This window comes from Symphalangus syndactylus, chromosome 1 (genome assembly GCF_028878055.3).
Source record: "Symphalangus syndactylus isolate Jambi chromosome 1, NHGRI_mSymSyn1-v2.1_pri, whole genome shotgun sequence".
In the NCBI taxonomy this organism is placed as follows: Eukaryota; Metazoa; Chordata; class Mammalia; order Primates; family Hylobatidae; genus Symphalangus; species Symphalangus syndactylus.
In genome coordinates this window covers 71,896,367-71,923,833 of record NC_072423.2, presented here as the reverse complement: position 1 = coordinate 71,923,833, position 27,467 = coordinate 71,896,367, and the positions used below count along the sequence as shown (strand labels likewise).

Genomic DNA, 27,467 nt, shown 5'->3' with positions numbered 1-27,467 from the left:
AAGACTCAAGGAAATTGTCATCTTTCTGCTGAGGTGATGAAGCCTTCAGCCCGTTTCCTCAATTGCCCCTCGGTTGTTACTGGAATTTCTGATATGATAGCTTTAAACCAGTTACTAAGAAATAATTACTTAGTAGTTATATTTACTAATAAGGATAGAAAACATCATTTTCAAATTCTGCATCTTTTGGCATATTCACATAAATGGGAAAACATAGTAAATTAATTAATTTCAGGGTAAATCATATCATCTCTCATCCCTCTTAAGTATATGTGTGATGAATATAGTAGCTTTGATCCAATCTCTGGACTTTTTTAAAATAGCAATGAGCTAGATGTCATTTTTGCAAGCTATTATGAGTATAAAATTAGCATCTGAAACGAACTAATTTATAGCACGTTTCTCAATGTGTATTTTCTGAAAGTATGCCATTGACTCTGTATGGGGCATTTTCCATGACCTCTGGGAGTCTTTATGAAACCCAGGCTTCTGAATGGCTCTGTCTGTGGTTTCTCTGCTTCTGTGCTTCCGCAAAAAATTCTAATTGAAAGGTATGAATTTCATGTGACAGAGACCTTGCTCCAGGAGACCTGGCTCCTATGCTGACCTGTCGTGAGGAAACAACCTCTGGCTGTGTCCACAGCTGGGCAGACCTGGGAAGTCTATTCTGCACTGTAAAGAAAGCCAGCAGCTCAATGAAGAGGCCAGATTGTTTAGGCCGTCTGTCAAGTTTAAGAAATGGTGGGGTGGCAGAGGTGGGCCAAAGTGCAGGGGAGTGGGCACCCTGTGTGGGAAGCGGGAGTGCAGGTCTCACTCAGGTGGGAGCTAGTAGCTCCACTGGCGGGATTCTCTTTTTTTAAATAGGAGGTTGAAACGCAACATAGAGGGGCTAATTCCATTCCTTCATTATCCCTTTGCTTCATAATTTGTTTTTTAACTTACGCAAGTTACTTGTTCCTGCCATTTAAACATTTCAAGTGTTTTGCTTTTGTTCTTCCCTTTTTTTTCCCAAAACACACACACACACACACACACACACAGAATGTTGAAAGCTTTTTGTTCTTTTGACTGTTGATAAATTGGAAAAAGATATAGTGTCTGTGCATGTTGCATCGGGAGATATTTATTCTAGAAGAGAACATAGGTGACCGAACAGAATAGCTTTTGTGTGACTTGGAACTGGAGTTTCTTTTTTTAAAAAAAATATTTTTTTTTTGAGATGAGATGTCACTTTATCCCTCAGGCTGGAGTACAGTGGCACAGTCGCAGCTCATTGCAACCTCAAACTCCTGGACTCAAGTGTCTTCGGAGTAGCTGGGACTACAAGCAGGGGCCACCAAGGCTGGCTTTTTTTTTTTTTCTCAAAGAAAGGAGTCTTGCTATGTTGCCCAGGCTGGTCTTAAACTCCCGGTTTCAAGGGATCCTCCTACTCTGGCCTCCCAAAGCACTGGGATTACAGGTATGAGCCACTGCACCTAGCCCTTGGAACTTAGTTTCCCACAGGACCCGAATCCCATAATGAAGAGCACAGAGCCTTTTGCATGCTTGGTCTCACTTCAGTCTTCTTAAAAGTTAGTGTCATTCATTGTTTCTTTTTTTCATAATTCTAATAATTTTTAAAGAACAGACTGAAATCTGTGGAATACTAAGAATACTTATTTCTTTTACTTGTATAACAAAGAACTTTTCATAGTTCTAATAATTTTTAAAGACTGAAGTCTGTGAAATACTAAGAATACTCATTTCTTCTTTTACTTGTGTATCAAAGAAGACTAGCCTTAATTTTATTTTCTTTTTGACCCATATATTTTCCAATCATCACAGCCCCCTGTGCTTGCTGCCTGTAATTAGCAGAAGGTGAGACCAGGCCAAGGAGCCCAGAGAACACCAAGAGGTCAGTGGTGGGAGAGCGTATTTGAGTACACACATTTGATTTGTGTGAACAGAGGGAAACCTGCAAAACAGGCAGGAGGGCCTTCTCAGAAAGCAAAGCAGAGGGAAATTTGGTGTGGGCACAGACACCTGGGCATGCTTCCCCAAGCAGCACGGCCAGCAATTGCCATCCTCCGCCTCACTAGCCTTGGTGTATGCGGGAGGGAACACAAATCAGCCCAGGCAAGGGCAGCTTGAGGAGCAACTCATCCTGTGTGCACCGCTGCTTCTGGCTTCTCTGCAAAGCCAGGAAAATGCTGGAAATATACACAACTCCTACAAGAAGAAAATAGCCCATGAGCTACTTCTTCATTGAGTTTGCCCAAAAGTGAAATGTGAAAAGAAGTGCACAGGCCGAGCACTGTGGCTCATGCCTGTAATCTCGGCACTTTGGGAGGCTGAGGTGGGCAGATCAACTGAGGTCGGGAGTTCGAGACCACCCTGGCCAACATGACAAAGTCCTGTCTCTACTAAAAATATAAAAATTATCAAGGGGTGGTGGCACACGCCTGTAATCCCAGCTACTCAGGCTGCTGAGGCAGGAGAATTGCTTGAACCCAGGAGGCAGAGGTTGCAGTGAGCCGAGATCATGCCATTGCAATCCAGCCTGGGCAACAAAAGGAAAACTCCGTCTCAAAAAAAAAAAAAAAAAAAAAAAAAAGCACAAACTAATTTATTTATATGTTTTCAACAAAAGAATCAAAAGTGGACAATATGATGTACACCTGAGACGGGGATGCTTTGTTTCACTTCCTAGGGGGAAACCTGGCCTCTCACTCTCCCAGAGTGGCTGGGATGACACGTGGCCTTAGGCCTAGGAGAGTTTCTGCTGAGAAGCAGGAAGAACTGTCTGCAGGGTGCAGGGAGCACATAAGCCACTTGGCCCTGAGAGCACCCCACAACGCAGACTGACTTTTCTAACTCTGTCAGCACGTCAGCCACTCCATGAGGGGAGCCCTCGGTGGTGTCTGGGAGCCTGCATCTGTGCTGAGCTCTGTGCCAGGGACAAGGTAGCTTTCTGTGCCAGGGACAAGCAGGGTGAGCAGCAGCCCTGTTTTCCCAGAGAGGTGAGTGTGGCCCCTGGAGGCGAATGTGCCTTTACTGCCTGCCAGGCAGAGCCCAGGTGGCTGTCATTCCCGTACCCTAAGATTCTCCTTTGACTAGGTCTCCAAGGGTCCCATGCAGGATCCCTGGAAGCAATGTTTATTTTGAGATAAATCTGACAATACCTCCAGGGACCTGTCTTGAGATTCAGATGCTGAGTATTGCAACACAGAGGCTTACCTTGCTAAAGAAGAGACAACCCTTCTTTTCAGGATGATCGGGCCACACCCTGCCCCCAAAGTGTGACTTCTGCCTGTCACCTTCTAAACAGGAATGTACAGGCAGTGTGAGAAATAACCCACTATTGAAGGATTGGAGGAAAAGAATGCCCCCAGTGTGGTAGGCTCTAGGATCAGCACCCCAGCTCCACCCTGGGCTGTTGAATCACTTTTGTCAAGTTACATTGTGTCTCTGAGACTGCTGTGTTATCTGTCAGGGCTAATAGCACCATCCTTCATGAAGTCACTTGGAGTGAATAAAACAGATGATTAAGAGGGGCCCAGCACAGGCTTGTTCCCTGGCCTCTGGCAGGGATCATTCCGTTTGATCCCAGCCTTGTCATTCTGATTGTGTGCTCCTGGATAACAGGCACAGTGCTGTGCCCTGGGCTGGCTGTGTGTCCACATAAGCCTGGGAACCTTGGAGACACACTGGACCTCAGGAGTCTTTTCAGTCAGGGGTCTCTCTGTTCAAGTTGACCCCTGTGGACCCTCTGCTCAAATGGTGTGCCCAGGGGTTGGGAATGGGGCACATTCCCAGAGAAAAGGGAGGCACGATCCATGAGGCATTCATTCATAGCATGGACAGAGTGAGGGGAGCTCCAGGCTTTCCTTCATCCAAGAAGGATCCACTCTTTTGCCCCTTCTGAAGAGTTACTCCTGCCCCGTTGGTTGTCAGCAAACAGCTATTGAGCACCTCTGTGTACCAGGTGCTGTGCCAGGGGGTAGAGGTTACAAAAACAAAGAGAATATGGTGTCTGCCCTCCCAGAGGTAGGTCATGCTCAGATTTTAAGGCTGATAACTTATATTCGTTCCCCTACCCCTCCCGTTGTGGGAGTTGAGAGAGCAGCACGCAGACCTGCTCAGGCTTTTGGACTGGTTGCACTGCACTCCACCGTAGGCCTGGGTGCCCATACAACTGAAGCCAGGGCTGACTTCCACATCCATTAGCTCCTCTCAACCAGTGCTACCATCTACTGTTGGAATTAAAGTACAATTAAACCATGTCCTCAGGCACTGTAATGTCTTATTTTGTGTCCTACTCACAGATGTATAAAGCAGTAGGGCCTTTCAGTTTTGTGCATGCCCAACCCAGCAGGGCTGCTCAGTATCTGCATGTGGAGAGCAGGGTAGGAAGTGACCAGGCAGGAGGATGCCTAAAAAGAAGAAACTTCAAAATAAGAGCCACTCCAGTCTCCTGGTCAGGTTGATGCTGGTGTCCATTCAGTTATGGTGTCTTCTCTGCCAGTAAAGGTCTAAAAATACATGCTGGGTGATTGGGGTGTAGTATCAATCAAAATAAGTTAATTAATGATGTCTCAAGCTGTGTGAAGCAGATGATAAACTAAAGGGTTGCTCTCTAGCCATGAAAAAATAAGCTGCATGGGGATCTTGTATTGGATGACTAACCTTTCAAAAGTTACTGTGGATTTTCCTGCACTTTTGTGAAGATGACACCAGGGATATCTGCTTCTTGAGTATGAAATTGAGGAGTGAGTGAGATTCATGTCACCAACAATTCCCAGCCTTTTCAGCAATGAGTATATTTGACAAGTAAGACACCACGGGATAAAAACTCACCGTTTTCACTGGTGCAGAATAAGTCAGCATTTGCCACTGCCTTATCTATCCCTGCAGTACAATTCCTCCGAAGGTGCCGCAGTCCCATTATGTGTTAAGCACCCCTGCTACACTGCACCATGTATCAGGTTTGTGCTCTGCCATGCAACTCTGGGGATGAATTGGAAATGGCTGCCCTTGACTTCTTACTCTGTTCATGGGGTTGAAAAAATAAATGGACAATTTCCATAAAGGGTAGCCAGTGGCAGGGTACCCAGGGGCAGCCTTGGGGAGGCAGGACTTACCTCCTCCTGGGCTGAGGGATGCCACAGAGGGTGATGAGGCCTGAGGGTGGCAAGGAGTCTGCGCCCCAGCCCAAGTGCTCTGGACAGGGCCTGTGCACCTGGAACCCCAAGCCTCTGGGCCTAGAGAACCCTATCGAGGTCCGGAGATCGAGACCACGGTGAAACCCCATCTCTACTAAAAATACAAAAAACAATTAGCCTGGCGTGGTGGCGGGCGCCTGTAGTCCCAGCTACTTGGAGAGGCTGAGGCAGGAGAATGGCGTGAACCCGGGGGGCGGAGCTTGTAGTGAGCCAAGATTGCGCCACTGCACTCCAGCCTGGGCGACAGGGCGAGACTCCGTCTCAAAAAAAAAAAAAGTGATAGACTTCTGGGGTTGGGGATCCCTTAAAAGAGTGCTTGTTGGAATAGTATCAACAGCAGGAACTCAAACCCTGCCCTCAGGAATGAAAGCTGGAGGCTGAGCTCCTTCCTAGAGTCATGACTGCCTCCTGCTCTAGGAAGTGTCTTATCTGCCACTTCCCTGCATATTAAGTGACTTATTCCCTCAGGATTCTACTGTGTTTGCCAATCGGCCCCTTGCAAGAGCCTGTGTTGGGGCAGCAAGGCATAGAGAGCCTGATGCTCCAGGCCAGTCAGCCTGGGTGGGAGAAGCGCAGAGGACAGGGGAGGCCATGGCAGCCCCTTGGGGAGGGAGGGAGCAGACTCAGTTCCTGGATGGAACCAAGGAAGGAGACAGAGATGTGCAGAGGTGAATGGAAGACTCTGGGGCCTAGCTTGGGTAGCCGCTGAGGAAACCATGAGGAGACGGAGGCCTGCCTGGAGGAACAGCCTGGAGGAACAGCTGCAGCTTGCAGGGAGGAGCTGGGCACCACAGGGCACATGCCTGCCTGGGAGGAGAGGCCTTTCAGTCCTCAGAGATGCCACTGTGTGGAGCAGGCAGCGGGGCTGAGGCTGGCCTGAGTGCAGAGGGACCACTTCTCCCTGGATGAGGGAGCAGGACTGAGGTGGGAAGGTTACCCACTGAGAGCTGTTGTAAAGCCTGACAGCCGGAGCCCCAAGGATCTGGCTGTCCCCTGGAGATTGGAGAGGAATGCCTGAAAGATGCCCTCAGGAGTCCGGAGACTCCTAAACTCGGTTCCCTCAGTCCGCCGTGCCAGGATACAAGTCCTGGTAAGGAAACAGCAGCTGGGTCGCCACACACTCCTTTAGCATTGAGTGATTTGTGGTTGGGCAGCGACACTTACAGAGAAAGTGGCTCTAACTCTGAACAGTTCCTAACCTAGTTTTGAAAGTCATTCTTTGCTTTTGTAGTAAATGAAAAATATCCCTGCCTTCTGGCCTGCGTGTGTTCATTCAGCCTTCATTCATCCACTCAGCAGCTACTTATTGAGCATCAGTTATAAGCCAGACAAACACATGGCTGAGAGTTTCAGGGCGAATGAACCATGGAACCAACACAAGCACCCAAGTCATCCCCCAGACAGACTCTTCCGCTCCTCTAGACTGTCCATGGCCTCCAGTCTTCATGCCTTCTGTTATTGGATTTCTGGGGCAGGGTGGAATCCAGGCTACTCAAGCCCTGTTATCATTACTCCACAAGAGTCATGTTAATTGGATGCAGCCACCCAGCCTCTTCCTGCACCCAGGGTGGGTCTGGAGAGAGGCCATGGGCTCAGCACTCTTCTGGACACACACTCTCCCAGTAGAAGCAGAATGCTGGCCAATTAGGGAGTTTGAAAGTTTCTACTGGCCATATTTAACGTGATCAGAAGAAACAAGTAAAATTAGTTTTGACGACATATTCTATTTCACCCAGTAGATCCAAAACATCATTTCAGCATGTAAATCCAGATTCAAAAAATTATTAAGGAGATATTTTACATTCTGCTTTTTCTACTAAGTGATCAAAATCCAGGAGATACTATAGCACATCTCAGTTTGCACGCTTCACATTTCAGGTGCTGTGTAGGGTGACTAATGGCTACTGTTATTGGATAGTATGCAGATGTGGGGCATCCAAGGCTCTTCATTCAACTTCTAACCCTCTCAATAGCCCACTAGGCAGTGGACAATCTCTGACTCTTGTGTGCCTCATCTCCCATATTTATATAAAATTGATTAAGAGACTGCTTGTGATGAGGGAAGACCAATAGCTAAAATTAGAAAACACTCTGCAGATATCCGTCTATGAATTCTAAATAATAAGGGTATGAGAAACAGAAGACAGTGCAGCAGACAGGCCATGCCCATGTCTGAGGAGCAATATGACTTGGCATCTAAGAAACAGCATGTGCTGAGTGCCTGCTGTCAGAGCAGCGTTCCTGAGGAGCTCCTGTTCCCATACGGAAATAGACAGTTGTCCTACACATCATGGTGAGGCCTCTCTTGTTCTGCTTTTTACTTTTGTTTTGTGGATAAAGAAATGGAAATGAAGAGGGACTGAGTAGACTCAGAAGCATCAAAATCAAGAGAAGAAGGTGCAGCTGAGAAATGACAGCTTCAAGCACGTTCAGTACGCAGGGCATGAGAACAGGTGATCGTGGGAAGAAAACAACGTTCCCAGCTGAAAAGCCATCTCTGAACATTTCCTTGCTTCTCCAGCAGAAGTCACTATGGAAGCACAGAGCCTGGGTGGAGTAACTTCTCAGTCAGTGCCAGATGAATTGATGGGACTTGGTCGGTGACTGTCGCAGATTACACAGTGGGTGAGAGCAATCACATAAATGGATTTGGGGACTGACTGCATTTTTTTTATTTCCTCCTTTTTGCAGCAGAGAACACAGTAGAACTGCTACCCCTTCCATTGAAGAGAAGGTTACTTGTGAAATGGGTCTCCATTTTTAGTGGGATTAAAAATAACTCAAGGCCCAGTCATGCAGACTGTGGTTTACCATTTATGACTCACTTGCTTCAGTTTTGTTTTGTGAGGCTTTTGTGAAGAAACAGCCATATTTTTAAAGAACATTTCCATAAAGGATTTTCCTTCTCATTTGTCAGGGTACAGCAGAAGTGGGAAGGATGAGTGAGAGGGCAGAGAAGAAATCAGGGACCTACCTTTATGTTATTTTCAGACAAATTTAAATCCTTTAGTCTCTAAAAACTATTCTTCCTCTTCTTTATTTTTTTTTTTTTAAAAAAAAAGCAATAGAGACAGGGTCTCTCTCTGTCACCCAAACTGGGATGCAGTGGTGCAATCATAACTCATTGCAGCTTCGACCTCCTGAACTCAAGTGATCCTACTGCCTCAGCCTCCCAAGTAGCCAAGACTACAGGTGCATGTCACCATGCCCAGCTAATTTTTTCTTTTTTTGTAGAGACATGGTCTCACTGTGTTGTCAAGTCTGGTCTTGAACTCCTGGCCTCAAGCAATCCTCCCACCTTGGCCTCCCAAAGTGCTGAAATTACAAGTGTGAGCCACTGCACCTGGCTGAATACTTTTCTTTTTAATCTGTGGAATGGGAAGCAGACGGTGCTCTGCCTCATGTCACAAGTCTTTTTGGTCATTTCACTGGAAAGGCAGCCCTAGGTCACACACTGTCCACATCTGGCTGGTCTGGCTGTCTCAGGCACTCTGAAAAAATTGGCCTTCCCCTGGCTGTGGCATTCTGACTTTTAAAGGCAGATAGACTTACCAGTGGACTTGCATCTCATCAGGGAATCAACCGGATTCCAGTGTGTTGTTTATTGCCTCTGTAGGAAGGGCAAGCAATGATTTTTCTTTAGAGATGGGTTACTCCTCTCTGAGTGTTGCTAGACTCAAGATCCGTGGCCAAGTCTTCCAGTGCTGTGGTCCAGGGCCTCTTGGGACCCTGCAGCTGGACACAGAGCTGAACATATCCGAACATATTGGCCTTGGAAACTTGAGGGTGCAGTATATCTGTAAGCACCTTGAATGAAATCATTAAAGACTTCATCATATGTTTTTTTAAAGGCCATAAAATCCAAAAGAAACACCCATAGCAAGAAAAATGGTAGCAAAACAATTCTTTCAACCAAATCCCCCAATGACAAACCACCAACATTACAAGTTTTATGTATTCTGTTTTCTAGAAGGAGAAGGCATCCTACACGTAAGGACATCTTTATTTATTGTCACATTAGTGTTAGAGGCAAAGGCAGTATTACATACACATTTCATTTTCTGGTGCGGAGAACATTTTGATTAATTAAAATGTTAAAACCTCCAGTAGGAGGGCTGCTTTTGCAGGCTGAATTTCCTTGGCTGACTTTTAGGGGAGCTGGATAGGAGTCATGATGGCAGTGAGGTCGTGCAACTGGGAAGCATCTCATGTCCCTCAGCTGTGTTAGGTGGAAACAGGGCTGTGATGCCAGCTGTGTTGGATGAAGTACACAAGTGACCCTTCTGCCCTGTCATTGTGGCAAACATCCTTATTAAACTGGAAGGCTCCATTTACCCAAACTGCCCAAGATAGAAGAATCTGATCCATCTGATTTGACGAGAATGGTTTCTGGAAACAGTCTATGCCTTCATCATCAGCTTATGTTCTTTTAATTTATTAACAACTTTTTAGTGGGTATCTGATGTGACATAAATCGTGCTGGGCTTTGTAAAACAGTTAAAATCAGTATATTTGCATATTACAAAAATTTATGCAAATTTTAAGTGGATATTTTCAAAAGTCTAATTTTATGCACTGAATTTAAAATAATGCAAATCACCCTAAATTTTAAAAGCCTGTCAACAGTCACATAATTTCTAAGCTGGCAGGCCAAGAGCATTTTAGCATCTGACATGGTTGCCACACATCGGTAACAGGCTGCCTGGGAAGCAGATGTCCACCCTGCAGTGGCAGATCTCACTTCCTTCCACTAGGACCTCTGCAAATGATTTCAGTGACCACTGCACTGTCATTCCAGGACCACTCAGGTGTGAAATCTGAACGCGGCCCTCAAGACCTTGAATCTCATTCTGGCTGTCACATTTTGTAAGTTTCAGGCACATCAGCCACACTGGCTTTGGAAGTGGTGTATGTCCCCACATTCACTATCATTACAACTTAAAATACCTTTATAACTTGTAATTAACATAATAGCTGACATGTATTGAACACATTATGTACCAGGAGCTGTCCAAATCACAACTCACTGAGGTATAAGTTTTGCTCTTACTCCGTTCTATTCTATTCTATTTTTTGTCCCCCTCCTATTACCTCATTTTAGAGTTAGAAAACCTTGATATGTGGAGATTAAGTACCTAATCCCAGGTCACTCAGCTATTATGTAGGGAGATGACTAGGCCACAGAGCTCCTGAGGCAAGTACACGCAAGCATTTTTTCAGCTAGACCTGACTATCCGACCCCAAAATCATCAGCTGTAGAGGACATTAGACCTGCTAAAGGGTACAAAGAAGGCAAAACAGCCCCCTCGAAACACTCCCCAAATGCAAATTAGTCTTGCATTGTGTTAATTTAGAATCAGGCCACTTCCTTATCAATCCTGACCTCAAGAGGTTTGAAGATCGCAGTTAAAGTAGTACCTGCCACTGAGTGTTCCCAACACGCTGGGGACCTTGCTGAGCACCTTCTGCAACTTCTCCTTTTCCCTCACACCAGCCCTGCATGAAAGACACTGTCACCTCCAGGCATGTCTTAGAGACGACAGAATGGTTATTCCAGATTCCCTATCCAGGGACTCCCTCCTAGACCAACTCAAGTCTTTATGAGTTTTCAAAAGCTCAACTTTCGAACTTTCTGTCTCATGATGTACAATTGATATGGTAAAATTGATAATAGTAAAACATTATCTGTGTTCAGCATATAACAGATTCCGGAAAGCATTTCCCAGAACTTGAGGTTGCCGATTAACAGACACAAGCCCTTATGCCCAGTGAAAACTCTGAACCCCAGGTAGGGGATCCACAGCTCAGCAAGTGCCTGCAGGTCTTTCCCCAGTGCCCATGCAGGACTCCCTTTGGCATGTAGAGCCTATTCCCCACAGCTTTCCTGCACTCCCAAATTCAGTTTTATTCAGGCTTCCCTTCAAATAGTTGGATTTAATAGGGACACAGGTAACTGTATTCAAAAGCCACAGATAATATAAAGCCAGCCTGAGTTCAAATGTACAGCATAAAGCTAGAACTCCATCTCTTTCGTTGTGACCTAAAGGCCATCTTGCTACTTGGACTAACTGAAGTCCGCATCTGTCATCTTCCAGAGCCCAGAACCAGCCCTGAGAGTGGCAAGCAGTGGACTGAGGAGCCCCTGGACTGTTCAGCTACACATTAGGTGTCTTTCCAAGAGTCTGCCCCAGCACCCAAAGCAGATAATTTGCTTCCAGAATTATGGTGTTGGAAATTTTCCTGCTGGGGAGCACACAGGTTTCCGGGTTTTGTGTGTCTTTTTTTCTTTTACATATTTAATGACTTCAGCCTTCATTTGGGAATCACAGAAATCTAATCACCATCACTTGACATGTTTGTTCTTCCAATATCTAAGATTCATTCACTGTGTCTTTTCAGAGTCCTATATATTTTGGAAACTATGCATGATTAATTTACCCAGGGCATGAGTCTGAGATACATATATTTTGGGTTTAAGTCCATACTATTTCAGCAAAAACAACTGATTGAGTGATGTGGTTATTCTTTTCCAGAATAAAGCCCAGTTTTGGCCCAGGTCTTAATCCCTAAGAGTGCAGGGCTTTAACTCCTGGCTTCGCAGCAAAGCCCTTGATCATTTCTGTGTCACTGCAATTGCAGACTGACCCTGTGACCTTCCCACTCCGGGTTTCAAGGGCTTGTTTTGTACATGCCCCTTGTCCAGCCTGACAACTTCATTAAAAAACATTCATATTTGCCAACATGCTGCCTTTTTTAGGAAGATGTGAAGTTTCCTTTCAGAACCTGCAGGCTTACATACTGTTGGCTGAACTACACAGAAGAGATAACCTATTTACATACTAAAAAGGTCAGTGTTGGAGAATCAGCAGTTAGAGATGAATTTGCTGCTGCTTGCACCTGGAGCATAAGAATTGGGGAGAAGCTGGCAATTTTGCTGTCTCTTTATCTGTGTAGACAGCAAGCACTGTTAAATACGAGGATGTCTGTTCCAATCCACGAGAGTGGTATTGCACAGAGAAGCCCAGTGATGGACAAGCTGGCTCATAGTTTAGAACGTTTCTGATTACTAATGAGTATATGTGACTGTGACCACGCAGGTCAGCCTCACCTACTAAAAGCTGTAATTAATTTGAGGTGGAAATATTTGCATAATGGTTTTTCAGATTCTGTTAGTAAAACAAAAACCATCATAATAGACCTTAAATTATGTGGCCACTGCTTATTTAACCTTCTCTTTGCATTAGAAAAGGTAGACTTCTGGAGGTCTTAAAACATTTCCTTTTGTGGTCTTTTCAAAGTCTCTTCTAATATCAGCAGTTTTATTTTGCTAATGTGTGTTGAAAGTATCTTAAAAGATGTCATTATAAAGGCATTGGTTTTCTCTGAAATCTCTATAATATTTTTGCACCTTATCCATTTGTAGATTTAAACTAAATAATTAGGGAATTGAGACCCATGCCTTTTCCTTAAATGTTGGGATGTAACATAAGAGTAAAGTCACTTTTGAAGACAGGAAACCAGCACAGAAGGCTGTTGATAAGTGTGGGGCTGAAGTGCATGGAGATCCCATTGAAGTCTCACTGCTTGGTTGCAGCAGCCAGTCTTGTGCAAACAAACAGCCATTATCCTTTGTACCTTAAAACCATGGTATATTCAGAGCTGCTCAGAAAAGAGCACCTCCTCTAAGAGTGCCTGTGTTAGGGAGGTCATGTCTCAGTTTCTGCTGCTTTCCAAAGTCCCTGGCTGCCACAGGATGTCACCCCAGGTGAGGTCATGGTGCATTGCTGGGGATCTGCAGCAGCAGCAGCTGATATCACCCAGCTTCTCATGGGGACCCTTGCTACATATCATGTTCAGTATCACTCAGGGGATTTATGAAGCCAGATGTGGACTGAGGCTCATTCTGTCTTTAGAGACTCATGAGGCCGTTTCCAGGAAGAAATTATTCTTTGTGTACATACACATCCCAGATGGTTTGGTGTGCCAGTCTGCTTAGTAGTCAAATTCTGCATGGTTCTTTGATTCCTCTGACTCCTGATTTAAGGAGAGAGAAGCCAGTGGCAGTGACAAGCGAGCCCTTCATTGGCCATCAAACAGCATCTCATAGAGATTATTTGAATGTGGCTGGCAAACAGCCACAGTCTTCTGGGCATGGGTAACATCTGTCTTCTATGACCACTGTTCAAAAACAGACTGGTGGCATAGGGTATGCTTGGGGGTGATGCTGTATGATCAGAAGACGCGGGTTCTGGTGGTGTCTGCACTTTCCCTCCCCTGACTTGGGCCCTCTGGACTGCGGGGCTGACACAGCAGTGCTTGCTTGCTGGGAGCCTGAGCCTCACCCCACCCCACCTCTCTTACAGAATACTCGGCGGAGGAGGCGCAGCAGGTGCTTCACCAGTCAGTGTTCATGTCCACAGTGTCAGCCCACCCTTTTCGGGACATTCCCCTCGGCAGGGAGCAACACTGCAAGCTGCTTCCAGGTGTGGCTGACATCCGGGCCAGCCAAGTGGCACGATGGACTGTGGATGAGGTGAGCGGAGCTGCTGGGGGCCAGGGCTGGGGTGTGCCTGCTGCTGATAAATAGGCAGAAGGTGCCCACTGACCATTCTTTGATGTCTGGGACAGCGCCCTTTTTCTCTTAGGCATCACATCCGCCATGTAAACTTTAAAACCCAAATTAGAGGGAGAAGCCAGACACGATTTTGAGGAGATGAGGAAAGCCCGCCACTTGCCCAGACGGTTTTGTACCTCCTCTCTGCAGCTTTATTCCAGTGTCCCCCAAGGCCCAGAGCTATCTGCTGGGGCTAATTCAAGCAGAGGGGCTTAAGCCTCCGATTCCATAGCACAGATTTAATTTGGGCAAGCACAAACATGCAAGCATCTGAGGCTTGCATCCCAGCCATGTGTGCTCTGGGAAAGGTGCCCAGCCCAGGACATCCTGCACCTCAAGGATCCATTTGCCAGTTGCCCTGTGGTCTTGTGGGATCCAGGCACACTCATGGCAGAGCAGGGCCCTGCTGCAGGTTTGCTCATCTAAAGCTACAAGATGAGCAGGCCCACCTTCCCTTCATTTATAAAGTATATTTGGTCACAACATTGTATGAGAAGCTGCACAGAGGGGACAAGTTAAATCAGATTTCAATATAAACATGCCTTACGATATTGGTTATTTTACATTTTATTTTATTTTATTTTATTTTGAGACAGGGTCTTGCTCTGTTACCCAGGCTGGAGTGTAGTGGCATGATCACAGCTCACTGCAGCATTGAACTCCTGGACTCAAGCCATCCTCCCACCTCAACATCCTGAGTAGGAGGGACTATAGGCATGTGTCACCACACCTAGCTAATTTTTTTTTAATTTTGTGGATACGAGGTCTCATTATGTTGCCCATGCTAGTCTCGAACTCCTGGCCTCAAGCAATTCTCCCACCTCAGCCTCCCAAAGCACTGGGATAACATGCAGGAGCCACCTTTCCTGGCTTCAATATTGGTTATTAATAAGGATCAGTTAAGCCCCATTGCTTTACAATAATGCTGTAGAAATGCTTCATATTTAAAGTGGTATTATTTAAGGAATGTACCACTTACCTGTAATTCCTTTTGATAAAGATACTGTTTTTACTAGTCAGGCCTTAGAGAAAATGTGTTTTTTTTTTTTTTTTTTTTTTTTTTTTTTTGAGACGGAGTCTCGCTCTGTCGCCCAGGCTGGAGTGCAGTGGCGCAATCTCGGCTCACTGCAAGCTCCGCCTCCCGGGTTCACGCCATCCATTCTCCTGCCTCAGCCTCTCCGAGTAGCTGGGACTACAGGCGCCCGCCACCACGCCCGGCTAATTGTTTTTGTATTTTTAGTAGAGACGGTGTTTCACCGTGGTCTCGATCTCCTGACCTCGTGATCCGCCCGCCTCGGCCTCCCAAAGTGCTGGGATTACATGCGTGAGCCACTGCGCCCAGCCGAGAAAATGTTTTTTAAATGAAGGAAAACCCTGGGTCACTCTGAGGGCAAGATTAGAGCTACAGCTGCAGTTAAATTAGTCACACAATGTTCCTGGAGCACTTACTTCAGTCAACTTAATCTTGGTTTAAGTCCGCCTTCCCTGCCTTGGGCCAAGGAACAGGCAGGCCAAAGCCCACCCAGAAATTGGTGACACTGAGAGTGTCTCCTCTGCACTCTTTCTCGCCGGGCTCTTGGCCTCTGGCATCACGGCCCCAGTTCCACTCTCACCTGCGTGTGCAGAGCGACAGAGTCCAGATCGTGAAGAATGTGGTGGAGAAGGCAGAATTCTGGGCATGTCTCTGCCCAGCTTACAACAATCCCTGGCTCCCCCTGGCACCCTTCACACGCCGTGAAGTCCTCCCTTCCTCCCTTCCCTGTCCTGCCATTCTTGCCCTCCCCTCCTGCCCCAGGGAGTCCTACTGCCCGGCCTGTTCTCATACTCACACAGTCCCGCCTCCTCCCACTCTGCCCGCTGCCAGCAGCAGCCTGGGGCTCCATGCTCACTTCCACCTCCTGTGGATCCTCGGTCTGAGCCAGAGGTCACTTCTGGCAGGGCACCCGCACTCTGGTCTGACCTCGCAGTCACTTGGCATGACATCTTGAGAACCCCTCACTACACTCGGCACTTAGTAGACACCCAGTAAATGTGTGTTGAATAAATGTTGAATGACAAGGAAATCAACTGTGAACTGAATTTTGAAACAGAAGTGGAATGTATCTAATCAGAAACAAGGAAGGGAAGACATTTCAGTTGACGGGGAAACAGAGGAGGTTGCATGGAAGTGAGTTTCACACTTAGTGATGGCAGATGTGCACCATGCCCTGTGCAGGCATTAATCATGATAAACCAGCTATATGAATATAATCACAGTAAGGCAGATACTCACTTTCCCATTTTACTCATGGGGAAGTTGAGATACCCAGAGACAAAGTGACTTGCCTCAGGCCACACAGTCAGAACCAGGCCATGAGCTGACTTCCTGCCCACCATGCTCATTGTGGTCCGGGGCACAGAGGAAAGTGACCCAGGATCGGGAGATGGGCCTGGTGTGAAAGGCCTCAGAGGCCGGGCAGAGAGTGTGCACAGCCCACAGTCTGCTGGACAGAGCTGTTCTTGGTTCTTATGCGGAAAGTCACTTTGTGAAGATGGCATTTCAGGAAGATGAGAATTGCACAGATCTGTAGAGAATAAGGTGAGAAGAGGCGGAGGAGAAGGAGACACCAGGGAAATGGAACCATCAGAGCCTAGGCGGGGTGCTGCCAAGAAAAGAACTCAGATTCAATAGACATTTCAAAGGCACAGGCAGTAGCACAGGGAGGTAGATTAGACATAGAAGAAGAAAAAGTGAGATGCGCCAAATGCAATTCCACTTGTAGTCTCGGAGCTAAACGGTTTAGTACTAATTAGGGAAATAATATATGAGGGCTGAAAGACCCAAAGAGTTCATCTGAAAGAATGGGGAAAGAGTGGTGCCATTAGAAGTGAAATTTGGGGCAGAGTCCAGTTTGGGGCCAGGAGGATAACATGGTGACTTCATTATTGGACATGTGACTCACGGTTAGCAGTCCCTGTGAATCACAGTAGTGGATATAGAGATGTCCCAGTGGACATAAACTCAAGATGGGTGCCCTTAAAGGCTGCAGGCAGAGAGTACCAAGGCACATTTCCCAAGGGTGTGAGTGTCCAGAGATAGGGTGAGGACAGGTCGGCAGGGCCCCAGTTAGAAAGAGGAAAGAGGGGCTGCAACGGGGCACTGATTTCCAGGGAGTCCCTGGAAGCCGGGTGTCAGGGGAAGGTGAAGCCAGAGCGTGTGGTGCAGCAGGACAGGTTTTAAGGCTGGGTTCATGGAGTTGTGCCTCAGGGAATTTGGAAAAATTGTGTACAGTATATGCATTTTTAATGGATAAGGACCAGAGCTTTTATTAACTTCTCAGGGGTGCCATTATGCAATAAGAATAGACACCACTGTTAGGGACATTAGCAGTGACTAGGAAATGGGAGCTATGATTGGACAGATTTCAAGTGTGGCACTTAACAGAAGCAAAATCACGAGATTGGGAGGTGATTCAAGGGAAGTAGCTGGTCTAGGTGAAAGTGTCATTAGGACAGAGAAGATCTCAGAAGGAAGACCAGAGAAAGAGAAGCTGTTAGGAAAATGAGAGCCCCGGTCTTTAGTTCTCTGTTGTGGGTACAGGTGGAATCTCAGCCCTTGCTGCTGGGAGAAGCCTTAGAGCCCTTCTAGATATAAAATATGATCCATGGGAAAGTCTAAGTGCCTCGCATACAATGCTCCTGCACCTGTTGCTTCCATAACCCTGACTTCTGTCAGGGAGGCACTCCAGGGAAAACCATTTTCATTATTCCCCAATGTTGAGCATATCTTAGTCTTGCTCTCTCCCCAACTAGATGCCCTGAGGGCAAGGACAGCATCCTGAATTTCTTTCCATGTCCTCACACACTATAGCACATTTCCCAGTACCAACAAAGGTCCTCAGGAATAATCTCTGAAAAGTTGAAAATGGGGGCTTTGTGATTGCTGTATTTGTATCTGAAAATAAGGGAGCCACTTAGGGGCCCCCAGCGAGTACCTACCCACAGCAGAGTGTGGGGCTGCTTAGAGAAGCCACAATAAAAATGATGAGCAGGGCAGCAATGATGTGAAAGGCAGTTCAGGGCTGAGCTGGACTGGTGGGGGCTCAGGGGTGCTTTTGCACTTTGTCAGCACTGGGCATTTCGGAGAGGAGCCTCCACAGCCAGGGATGGGGCGTGTTGGAATGAACTGGGCTTCCATCGGGAAGACTTAAAACAGGGTGTCTGCAGCAGAAGGTGAAGTGAAAGCACAGCCTCTTTATCTGCCTTCCTGGCCTGGGAGGAAGACCTCTGCTGTGCTTCTGCCACCTGTGAAGAGAGGCTAGCACAGGGCCTTCGTAACACTCCACAGAGCTGTGAGCTGCCTCTTAACTCCTTTGTTACTATGACTGTCTCTCTTAGAGCAGTGTTTTTCAAAGTGCAGGTAGGCTTTGAAGTCAACTTAGTGGTTATAAAATGAAAGACCAGATGAGATGAGAGCGCATCATAGGTTATAAGGATTGTTGCTTTGCTAAATCTTGGTGAGGGATGTGTGTGGGTGTGCACACGTGGTAAGCTATGGAGGTGTAAAATATGTGTCTTACTCTGGGTCATGAAAATATCTTGTACAGGGGTATAAGCTTTTATGAGTAGGAACTAATATAGTTTCATATATTTTTATATCTTTTAATCTTTTGCTATCTTATTGCAAAGCATCTTGCACAGAAGAGGTGTTTGACAAATGTTCGAGTGAGTAGATGAGTTCATGAATGAATAGGCAGGTGGGTTTTATGTAGTCTGTTCCCTGATTCTGCCAGGTATATATGTCTAGGCACACGCAGGGAGGCAAGGCATGATATGTGGTGTGCACATTTACCATCCTAGGTATGACTCAGGTGTGCTTGGTGCACGTATGGGTACTTTTATTTCTCTTATTAAAAAATACTTCTTAAAGCACCACATATAAATTGCCCTAGCCTCAACCAAGTGCTCCCTAAATGTTTATTAACTTTGAAAGATGGCAGTCACTTTAAAAGCAGCCTTTACACAGGGAGGAGTGCTTTTGAAAAATTCGGGGTACTGCTAATAAGCAGAGCAGCCTTATACAATTGGGCCCTTAGAAAAAAAAGGGCAAATAAACTCTGCTGTTAAAAAATAAGACCCAGGCTGGAAACATGGTCCCCAGTGGACGATTCGCCAGTAGAGTCAGGCACATATCTACAGGCTCAGTGAGATAGAGAACACCAGCATTTGGAAAGATTTAAAGCAGCGGCAGCCCCATGGAAGAACACGAGTCCTGCTGAGCTCCAGCGATGATGCCAAGGAAAGTAGGTCGTGGGGGAAGTGAGGTCGGCTGGCGGGATGGGCTCCTCTCAGAGCCTGGGCAGTGTCATCCCTCCCAGTCTCCCCAGACTGCTGTCTCATACTTAGAATTAACTTTCTCAGTGTCCTTCCAAAACAAAGCAGGGATTTTAGCTGTAGGACACTGTGTGCCTGAGAATGTGGGAAGTGCCGGTGTGTCAGCGGTCACAGCACTGTGGGGGACACCTCCCAGAGCCAAGGCCAAGGGGAGACACCTGCCTGGCAGCCCCCACGCTACCGGGCGCTGCCCAGAGCCAAAGCCAAGGCCCAGGCCACCCACTGGGCTCCAACAGCATGATCACCCCCTTTGAAAAAGGAGATGACCCCACTGCCATGGCTTCTGTGGATGCAGGGCAAGTGGATGGTTGCTTCCTCTTCCACAGAGGTCATGCCCCTCTGGACAGCTGTCCACATTTTACTACAAACTTGAAGGAAAAAAAACTCTCTCTTTTAAAGGGAGAATGAGAGGGAAACTTCTTGATATTACTCTATTCTGTGCTAAAGCTCACCACTTTCATTGAGAAAATCTGTAGAAAAACTTTCTATGGAAGCTCAAAATACAATTTATTTGTAGGGGAAGTAATTACCGACTAATAATACTGAATCAAGGCCTTTGCATATTTTAAAATTCTTGGCCAGAGAAGTCTGCTTAATAGAGTTCATAGAACTTGTTTCTTACTTTGGAAAAAGAAAGATAGGCTGAATCGAACGGGAATCTCTTTCCAAAATGGCAGAGCCTTTCGGAGGAGTGTGAAGCCGAGGAGGGTGGCCGGGTGGAGGATGAGGTGGAGGCGGCAGGTGCTGCTTGCGGGCCAGGCAGAGGCCACCACAGGGCAGGGCCACGTCTGCTCTGTTGACTCTGTGGTTTAACACATTATTTATTTCCTTTAAAAAAATCCAGTTCACCTTTCAGACATTGACAATGATTTCTTGGCTAATGATACTGAGAAGGGAGACTGTGGTCCTTTTTTTGTTTGCCCAGAAAAGGACAGTTTAACATAGGCAAACCATCAAAGCAACTTGCAACACTTCTGCCACAGCAGAAGTGAACAGTCCTTTGAGCAAGTATGGAAAAGAGACCATGTTTCTAACCAACCACTTCTTTCCCTACCAGTGGGGAAACCACTGTCCCTGTGCTGACTTGGCTGTCCCACTGCAGTGAGTGGTTGACATCGGACAAAACATGGGTCGTTAGCTAGTTACTGGTCCCTCGTCTGTATTTCTATTATTTCCTCCTATGACACTGAGCCCTCCTTCCTGTGAAAAAGTGAGCCCAGCAAAAGAACTGGGGCAATGTTGCCCCCCCAGGGGCATTTGGCAATATCTGGGCGTATTTTTGGTTGTTACAACTGAGAAGGGGACTTTCCTACTGGTACCGTGTGAGTAGAGGGCAGGGATACCGTTAAACATCCCACCCTACCCAGGACAGCCCTCACAGCAAAGAATCACCTGGCCCGAGGTGTCAGTATTGAGGTTGAGGAACTTGGCTTTACAGCATTTTCCTGCGCTCATCTGATTCCTGCCTTGCCTAGCCCTGAGGCCCAGCACGAGTCTGTTCAGACCCTGCTGGACCATTTCTCTAGCTTCCGGCCACGCTGTGGTCCTCAGCCCTCAGTGCACACTGGAACCAACTGGGAAGCTCTAAAAATATCTACCCAGTGCTTGGACCCAATCCAACTCCATTAATTTATCATCTGTGTGGCATGAGGCCTGGACTGCGGTCAGCATGAAAGCTCTGCTGAGGAGTCCAGTGTCCCGTCAGGGTGGAGTGCCAAGGCTCAGGGCTCCCCGCTGCTGTGGAGGAAGTACAGACCCACACCTGGAACCACGTCGCCCTCCCCTCTTCCCGCCACTCCCTGTCTACTCCTCAGCATTCCTCGTGCTGCTCACACCCACCCTTTGGCCCCATGCTGTCCTGCTTTGGGGTTTGCTGGGATTCTCTATGCCTAGAATTTCTTCCCCGCACATCCACCCCAAATCACCATGGTGGAAATACTATGAATCCAACAGTGAACCTCTCATGGACCCCCTTCTTCCTGATGTCCTTCCTGAAGTCCCACCTAAGATTTGTGCAGTCCCTTCCTAACACCCATAGCCTTCCTACCTCTCTCAAGGGTGTTAGCACATTTGATCGCATGTTGTAGTGAGTGATAAGCTTTCCTGTCCTCCCCGTTCCCCTCAATCCTCCACTACTAATCAAATCAACTCATTGAAAATTCAAGCACAGCCAGCTCCCAGGGCAGCTCTACCAGCAGCCAGCATGAGGCCTCACACATAGACAGGGTTGGAGTACATATGGCCAGCAGAGTGGTCTGAGGAATGACGGAGCCAGGCCACCCTCAGTGTCCTGGGCCCCAGCCATCTGCCACCAACAGCACTGCCACTGCCATCTCCTGCCCCAGTTGCCCTGTCTCTGCAGCTTGACCAGCGGCATTCCACAGCTTTCACTAGCTCCCAGCAAATACTGAGCACGTGCTCTACATGCTTCCTTCTCACCTAGAACAAGAAAACTGTATTAGCCCAACAAACAGACTTGGCTTCCTCTGCCTGAACTGCCAGATTGTCGGGTTCTCAGGTGAATTAGCTCATTATACTAAGAGCCTGGGCCAGCAGAGGCACTCACTAGCACGGATGCTCCTGCAGCTTGGAGGTGTACTTGCATGACAACAATATGGCTGGTGTGGAAGGTTTGTTTGTTTGCTTAATCCTTATCACTCCAAACTTTAGATGAAGATTGTAAAATGACTCATGAATGTATTTGCAGTGCCGGGGGTGAGTAAAGCAGACATAGACATGCTGATCACCCCTAAAAAGAAGATATTCTGAACTCTTCACATTTGCACAGACTAACTATAGCTGTGAGACCACAAGGGACAGAGCTCAGGAGGGGTCACAGGTGTCCAGCCCTAGGGTATGCCCTGTGGGAGTTGGCCCTGACTGCTCTGTCACCTGGGATCAGCAAACACCTGGTGCTGTCTCCTGCACCATCAGGGACAGCATCTGCTGACTTCTCCTAGAGAGGCTTGGAGGGAGCCTGTGCTCACAGAGCTCTCTGAGGGTGGGATGTGTTGACACACTGCGCTCTCCAGCCTCGAGAAGCTTCCCCATGAAACCAGGGAGAGGAGAAGGGCCAGCACACATAATTCGGTTGACATAAGAGGCAGAAAGCCAAAAAGAACAAAACAAGCAAGACAGTTCCCCTAGAAGTATCACCTCCCAAGATTACATTTACTGTTGTACTTCAGCCTGCCTTTCATCCCCTGCTGCAACAGGACTGGAGCTAGCCAGTAGTGCAGACCACCCAGTTGTCATTTCTGTTGTTGGGAGTCTATCCTTTATCAGGTTTGTTCAATCAGCTTCCCAAGGGTATCTATTAGGAACACTCAGTGGCTTCCCAAGCTGATAGCCAGATCTTTGCCTGAGCTCTCTCTTATTAAAAGGATATCTGGGGGCATGTGGGGGCATGATGAGGGCGGGAAGTTGAAATGAAGAGACTGATTCTCCAGAACTTAGGGCCTAGAGATAGCAAACCTGAATTCCAAAATGTCTCTGCTACTTACCAACCGTATGTGGCCTTGGGTAAGTACTGAACCTCTTTGGGCTTCAGCTTCATCATTTATGTGGGAATTCAGCTCCACATAGATTCTCTGATCTCCTGTGGTTCACTATGCTCCACGTAAGGGACTGGGCCACAGAGATGAGCAGGAGAAGGCCTTGCCTTCTGGTCTGCCTTTTAAAGGCAAGTGGGCAGGTCCTCACTCCTGACGGTCGCTGTGATAACTGCTGCACAAGACAACTGGCCTCGCCCTCACTGACCCCATGGGGGAGTCAGGAGAATCAGATGCAGAAGCTGGCAGAATGCCAGAGCTTCACATATAGAGGCTGTTACTGTCATCATTATAACCATAACCCTATGCAGGTCAGCCCGGTAACAAGAGGACAGAAAAAATACTGGTGGCTGGTCTAATTTCTGAGTTGACAAATGCTAATGCAACTAGATAGTTACTATTTAATTCCCAAGAGTTTGAGAGACTTTAAGTATATTTTATTTAAATGTTGGATTACTACAACCCCCAAATTATTTCAGGTGCATGTATTAAATTAGGCTTTTCATCTTGCACTGTAGGTGGCTGAGTTTGTACAGTCTCTTCTGGGCTGTGAAGAGCATGCCAAGTGCTTTAAGAAAGAGGTAAGAGATGCAAAAATTATAGAAATATAAAATATATATATATATATATATGTATTTCTTTCTATACTTCTAGACCCGGAAGTGTTTTGCTTTCATTTACTTAAGTGTAAATAAGTACAATTTGGGGGCAGCAAGAGAAAGGAGATCCAGCAGGAATAGAGCCCAACTGCGCAGTGTGAGACCAAGCGGGGTCAGTCTCTGCCTTCACTCCTCTTATATTTTGCTAGGTTTTGTTGCAGAATTCCATGGTGCTTGGTGCATATAGGATGCTCAGTACATATACTATTTGCTGGAAGAGTAAATGAACAAGATGATTAATTAATACCTATCAATGTCATGAGGCCTCTCCATTGGTGGCTTGAAGCCATTTGCGGGAAGGCAGGAATCCTCCCTTGGGATTGTACCTGGGAAAGAGAGGGGATTTGTCTACTCCAAAGTCAGCATGGGACCCTCCTATCTATCCCTGCCCTGCATTTGCTTCCAGAGAAGCCCCAAATCCTTCTACGGGGTTTCTATCTCCTGCCCCCTCTTGGTTGGGAATGTACTGAACTGCTTCGCATATTTCCTGGAATTAGTATCCATAGCTATAGGGGCCCTGGAAGAGACTGGACCAGCTACAGAATGATGCACATAGTAATCCCAGTGATTGTGTATCAGGGGCTTGCCACGTGCCAGGCGCAGTGCTAAGCATTTTACAACCATTGTCCTTTGATCTTTGTGACAACTCTACAATGACAGCTTACCAATGAAGAAGCTCAGGCCCAGGAAGGTTAGGCAGAGCAAGAAAAGGGCAAGAAAAGTCGGATTCCAGCTCATATCCATCTGAGAGCTCAGAGCCTCCGTCGCTGCTCTAGAACTTTCCAAGAAAACCACCCTACTAGAAACTGAAAGGCAGCACATACCTCTCCCTCTCTCAGGTTCAGAGCATGCATGGGTTAAGGGAAGTGCTCACTGAGTTTTGGGTTCTGGACTCCTACGAGCACAGTAGAGGAACTCAGCATCAAGGTCAGATGGCCTCAGTCTGGGTAGCTGCTACATGTGGGGTTCGCCTGGCTCTGCCTGAGCTCAGCATGGCTTGGGCATAGTTGGCCACGCTCACACATACAGTCCACTCTGCAGGTAGTGATGCCCAAGGCCTGCTTTGTCCTCAAGTCTGTCCTCTACGTAGGGGAAGAGGGAATGGCTCTTTGCAGGTTGAGTTGCTTATATTTGGCACTCACTGACCAGTACTGTCACTTTAGGCAGATTGCTGAACACTTCTTATCCCTTCTCTCTGAAATACAGATTTACGAGAGGGGCCCTTAAAGATTAGGATGAGCATGTTTGAAGCACCGAGCCCTGTTCTTGTCCCAAAGTAGGGTCTTAATAAAGGCAGCAGTATATAGCAGAGAGTCTCCTCTGGGCTCCAACAAACCCTGCCAGAAATCCCAACTTTGCCCCTTAGAAGCTGTGTGAGCTTGGGCAAGTCATTAAGCTTGCAATTCCAGGTTTCCTCACCTATATTACAGGGTTATCAGGAAGATCAAACCCATATAATAGATTACTGTAGCTCCATAAATTTTAGCTGTTATCATGACCATCATGACCTTATTCTTAGGACAATGGGCTATTTGGACACCGATTTTTGCCTGAAAACGCTGGAGCTTAGCCAGGTCAGGGTATGGATGTAGGCTCATTCTCCTCTGCCTTGGGGAAAATGCCTTTTCCGAGGGAAAAAGTGCTTCCTCCTCTAGATGGATGAGTCCTTATCAGACAATATATCATAAATGCACAGGAAGGTTTTAAAAACTTTTTTAAATGTTATAACTTTAAAACCCTACCCCTGGGGTCCCAGGGTAATTCTATCAGTGAGACATTGACACTACAGGATTTTTCTTCTTCTTCTTCTTTCTTCTTCTTCTCCTTCTCCTCCTCCTCCTCCTCCTCCTCCTCCTCCTCCTCCTTCTCCTTCTCCTTCCTTCTTCTTCCTTTTTTTTTTGTTTTTTTGAGGTGGAGTCTCTATCTGTTGCCCAGGCTGGAATGCAGTGGGATGATCTTGTCTCACTGCAACCTCTGCCTCCCAAGTTCAAGCGATTCTCCTGCCTAGGTAGCTGGGACTACAGGCACATGCCACCATGCCTGGCTAATTTTTGTATTTTCAGTAGAGGTGGAGTTGGGGGGGGTCTCATCATGTTGGCCAGACTGGTCTCAAACTCGTGACCTCAATTGATCTACCCACCTTGGCCTCCCAAAGTGCTGGGATTACAGACATGAGTCACCATGACTGGCTGGGGTTTGTATTATTAAATTTGAAAAGGTTTAGAACCACAGTTCTAAGTTCGTGGAAGAATGTTTCCATAGAAAACCCTTCCATTCCTGCCTTCTTGGTTCTGGAGCCAGGAGTCATCTGAGTCAGGCAGTGTCAATCAGAGATGATGCAGCAGTCCCAGGAGTTGTGCTGAGGTCACTGGGGCATCCAGAAGCTGGGGAAAGCAGCCTACACGGTGGCCACTGCCATCCTGTGAGTCTCGGGGAAGCTATTACTTTCATGCTGTAATATCTTTTTAATTTAAAAATATTTAATTGTCAAAACAAGATTGAATATATTCAAAGTGTATAATGTGATGATTTGATATACATATACAATGCGTGATGATTACCAAAGTCAAATTCAATCTTTCCATTACCACCCATGTCATACATCAGAGCCCCAGATCTTGTTCATCTAGAGCCAGGAATCATTCTGTGCAAGTTTTGAAATATATTTTTAAAGTTTAATAAATAAAACATTTATTTTGTATGTATTTTTGCTTATAATGGTATGTATTCTTTAAAAAATTTAAATTCAGGAAAGTTGAAAGGATTAAATAAAAACTAACCACTATTCTACCATCCAAAGATAATTTCAGTTAACATTTTGTGTAAAGACTTCAAATATTTTAAATATGCATATGTATACATGCAGCCATGCATGTTTAATTGTACAAAGTAAAACTGAAGTCTTTCTCTATCATATACCGTGTTCTGTTGTTTACTGATCTACAAAAAAAATTTCTAAATCATTAAATGTTTCATAGAGAGTTGATTTTGGGTGACTGCATAGTAGCCCACTCTGACTATAGTATTATTTACTTCTGATATTATTGGGAACACTGGTTTGCTTTTATTTCAGTATTATAAATAATACTAGCATATACACATTGCACATTATTCTCTTGGGAAAAATTCCTGGAGCTTTACTTGGTTTTAAGGCTCTTGATACAAATTCAAGCCAACCTTTTTAAAAGACAATAGAAATTTAGCCTGGGAACAGTTCGTGTATATTGAATTCGTATTTAACAGCGTGAGCACCTTTGTAATTTAACTTCAAAGTTCTGGAAGAAAGAATTGGAGTGAAGCAATGGTTGTGACTAAGCCGAGTGAGAGCTACCCTCATTCTCTCTCACTGGTGAGCTCAACATGGAGGCTATGACAGGTTCCGCGTCACACTCAGAACCTAAGTGTTACTGGTGAGTAAACAAGCTTCCGTGACAAAACATTTTTATTTGTGTCTATTTATGTATTTGCAGCAGATCGATGGCAAAGCCTTCCTGCTTCTGACACAGACGGACATTGTCAAAGTGATGAAGATCAAACTGGGACCAGCACTGAAGATTTACAACTCTATCCTCATGTTCAGGAATTCCCAGGAACTCCCTGAAGAAGATAGTGTCTCAGGCCAAGAAGTCAGGGGATGAATGGGCTCCCTGAACTTCCTCTGGCACCAAGACCTACGCTCTTTCAGCAATAAAAGTGGAGCACATTAATTTGATGTGAATGTCCCCATGGCCATATCCACATTGAATCTGGACTTTTTAAAGTGTCTGTGATTTGTTTACATGTTTAGAGGATTTTGATGACTGGTCCAGTGCCAGTGACTCAGAGGCTTAGGCCCATCTGTGGGTTTGGTTTACGGACATTGTTATCTTTGGTGGGATCCGTTCAGCTCTAATGTGTTTGCAAGACAGACCAAAGAAGCCCACATATCCACCTTTATTCTTCTCCATCACCAGAAAAGAAACCATTTTCCATTTTACAAGCATAACACTCTCAAGTGGTAAAATATTAGAAAAGCAGTGTTCATGAATACATCGTTAATGTTGACCAGAACAACATCGAGCTTGGCTCA

General features: G+C 46.3%; 1 protein-coding gene across 16 annotated transcripts in view; it reads left to right on the top strand.

The window, feature by feature from the left end:
• L3MBTL4 (L3MBTL histone methyl-lysine binding protein 4) overlaps positions 1 to 27,149 on the top strand; it is a 474,605-nt gene extending 447,456 nt beyond the window's left edge. For 15 of the 16 annotated variants that reach the window (XM_063620329.1, XM_055237865.2, XM_055237861.2 and 12 more), the window contains 3 exons: positions 13,565 to 13,734; positions 23,258 to 23,320; positions 26,869 to 27,149. In XM_063620329.1, the coding sequence (XP_063476399.1) occupies positions 13,565 to 13,734; positions 23,258 to 23,320; positions 26,869 to 27,036 (401 nt within the window). In that variant the 3' untranslated portion in view covers positions 27,037 to 27,149. Of the gene's footprint in view, positions 1 to 1,824; positions 1,895 to 13,564; positions 13,735 to 23,257; positions 23,321 to 26,868 lie in introns of those variants that run through there. The other variant, XM_063620654.1, reaches the window with a different exon arrangement.
• Positions 27,150 to 27,467: the final 318 nt, after the last annotated feature.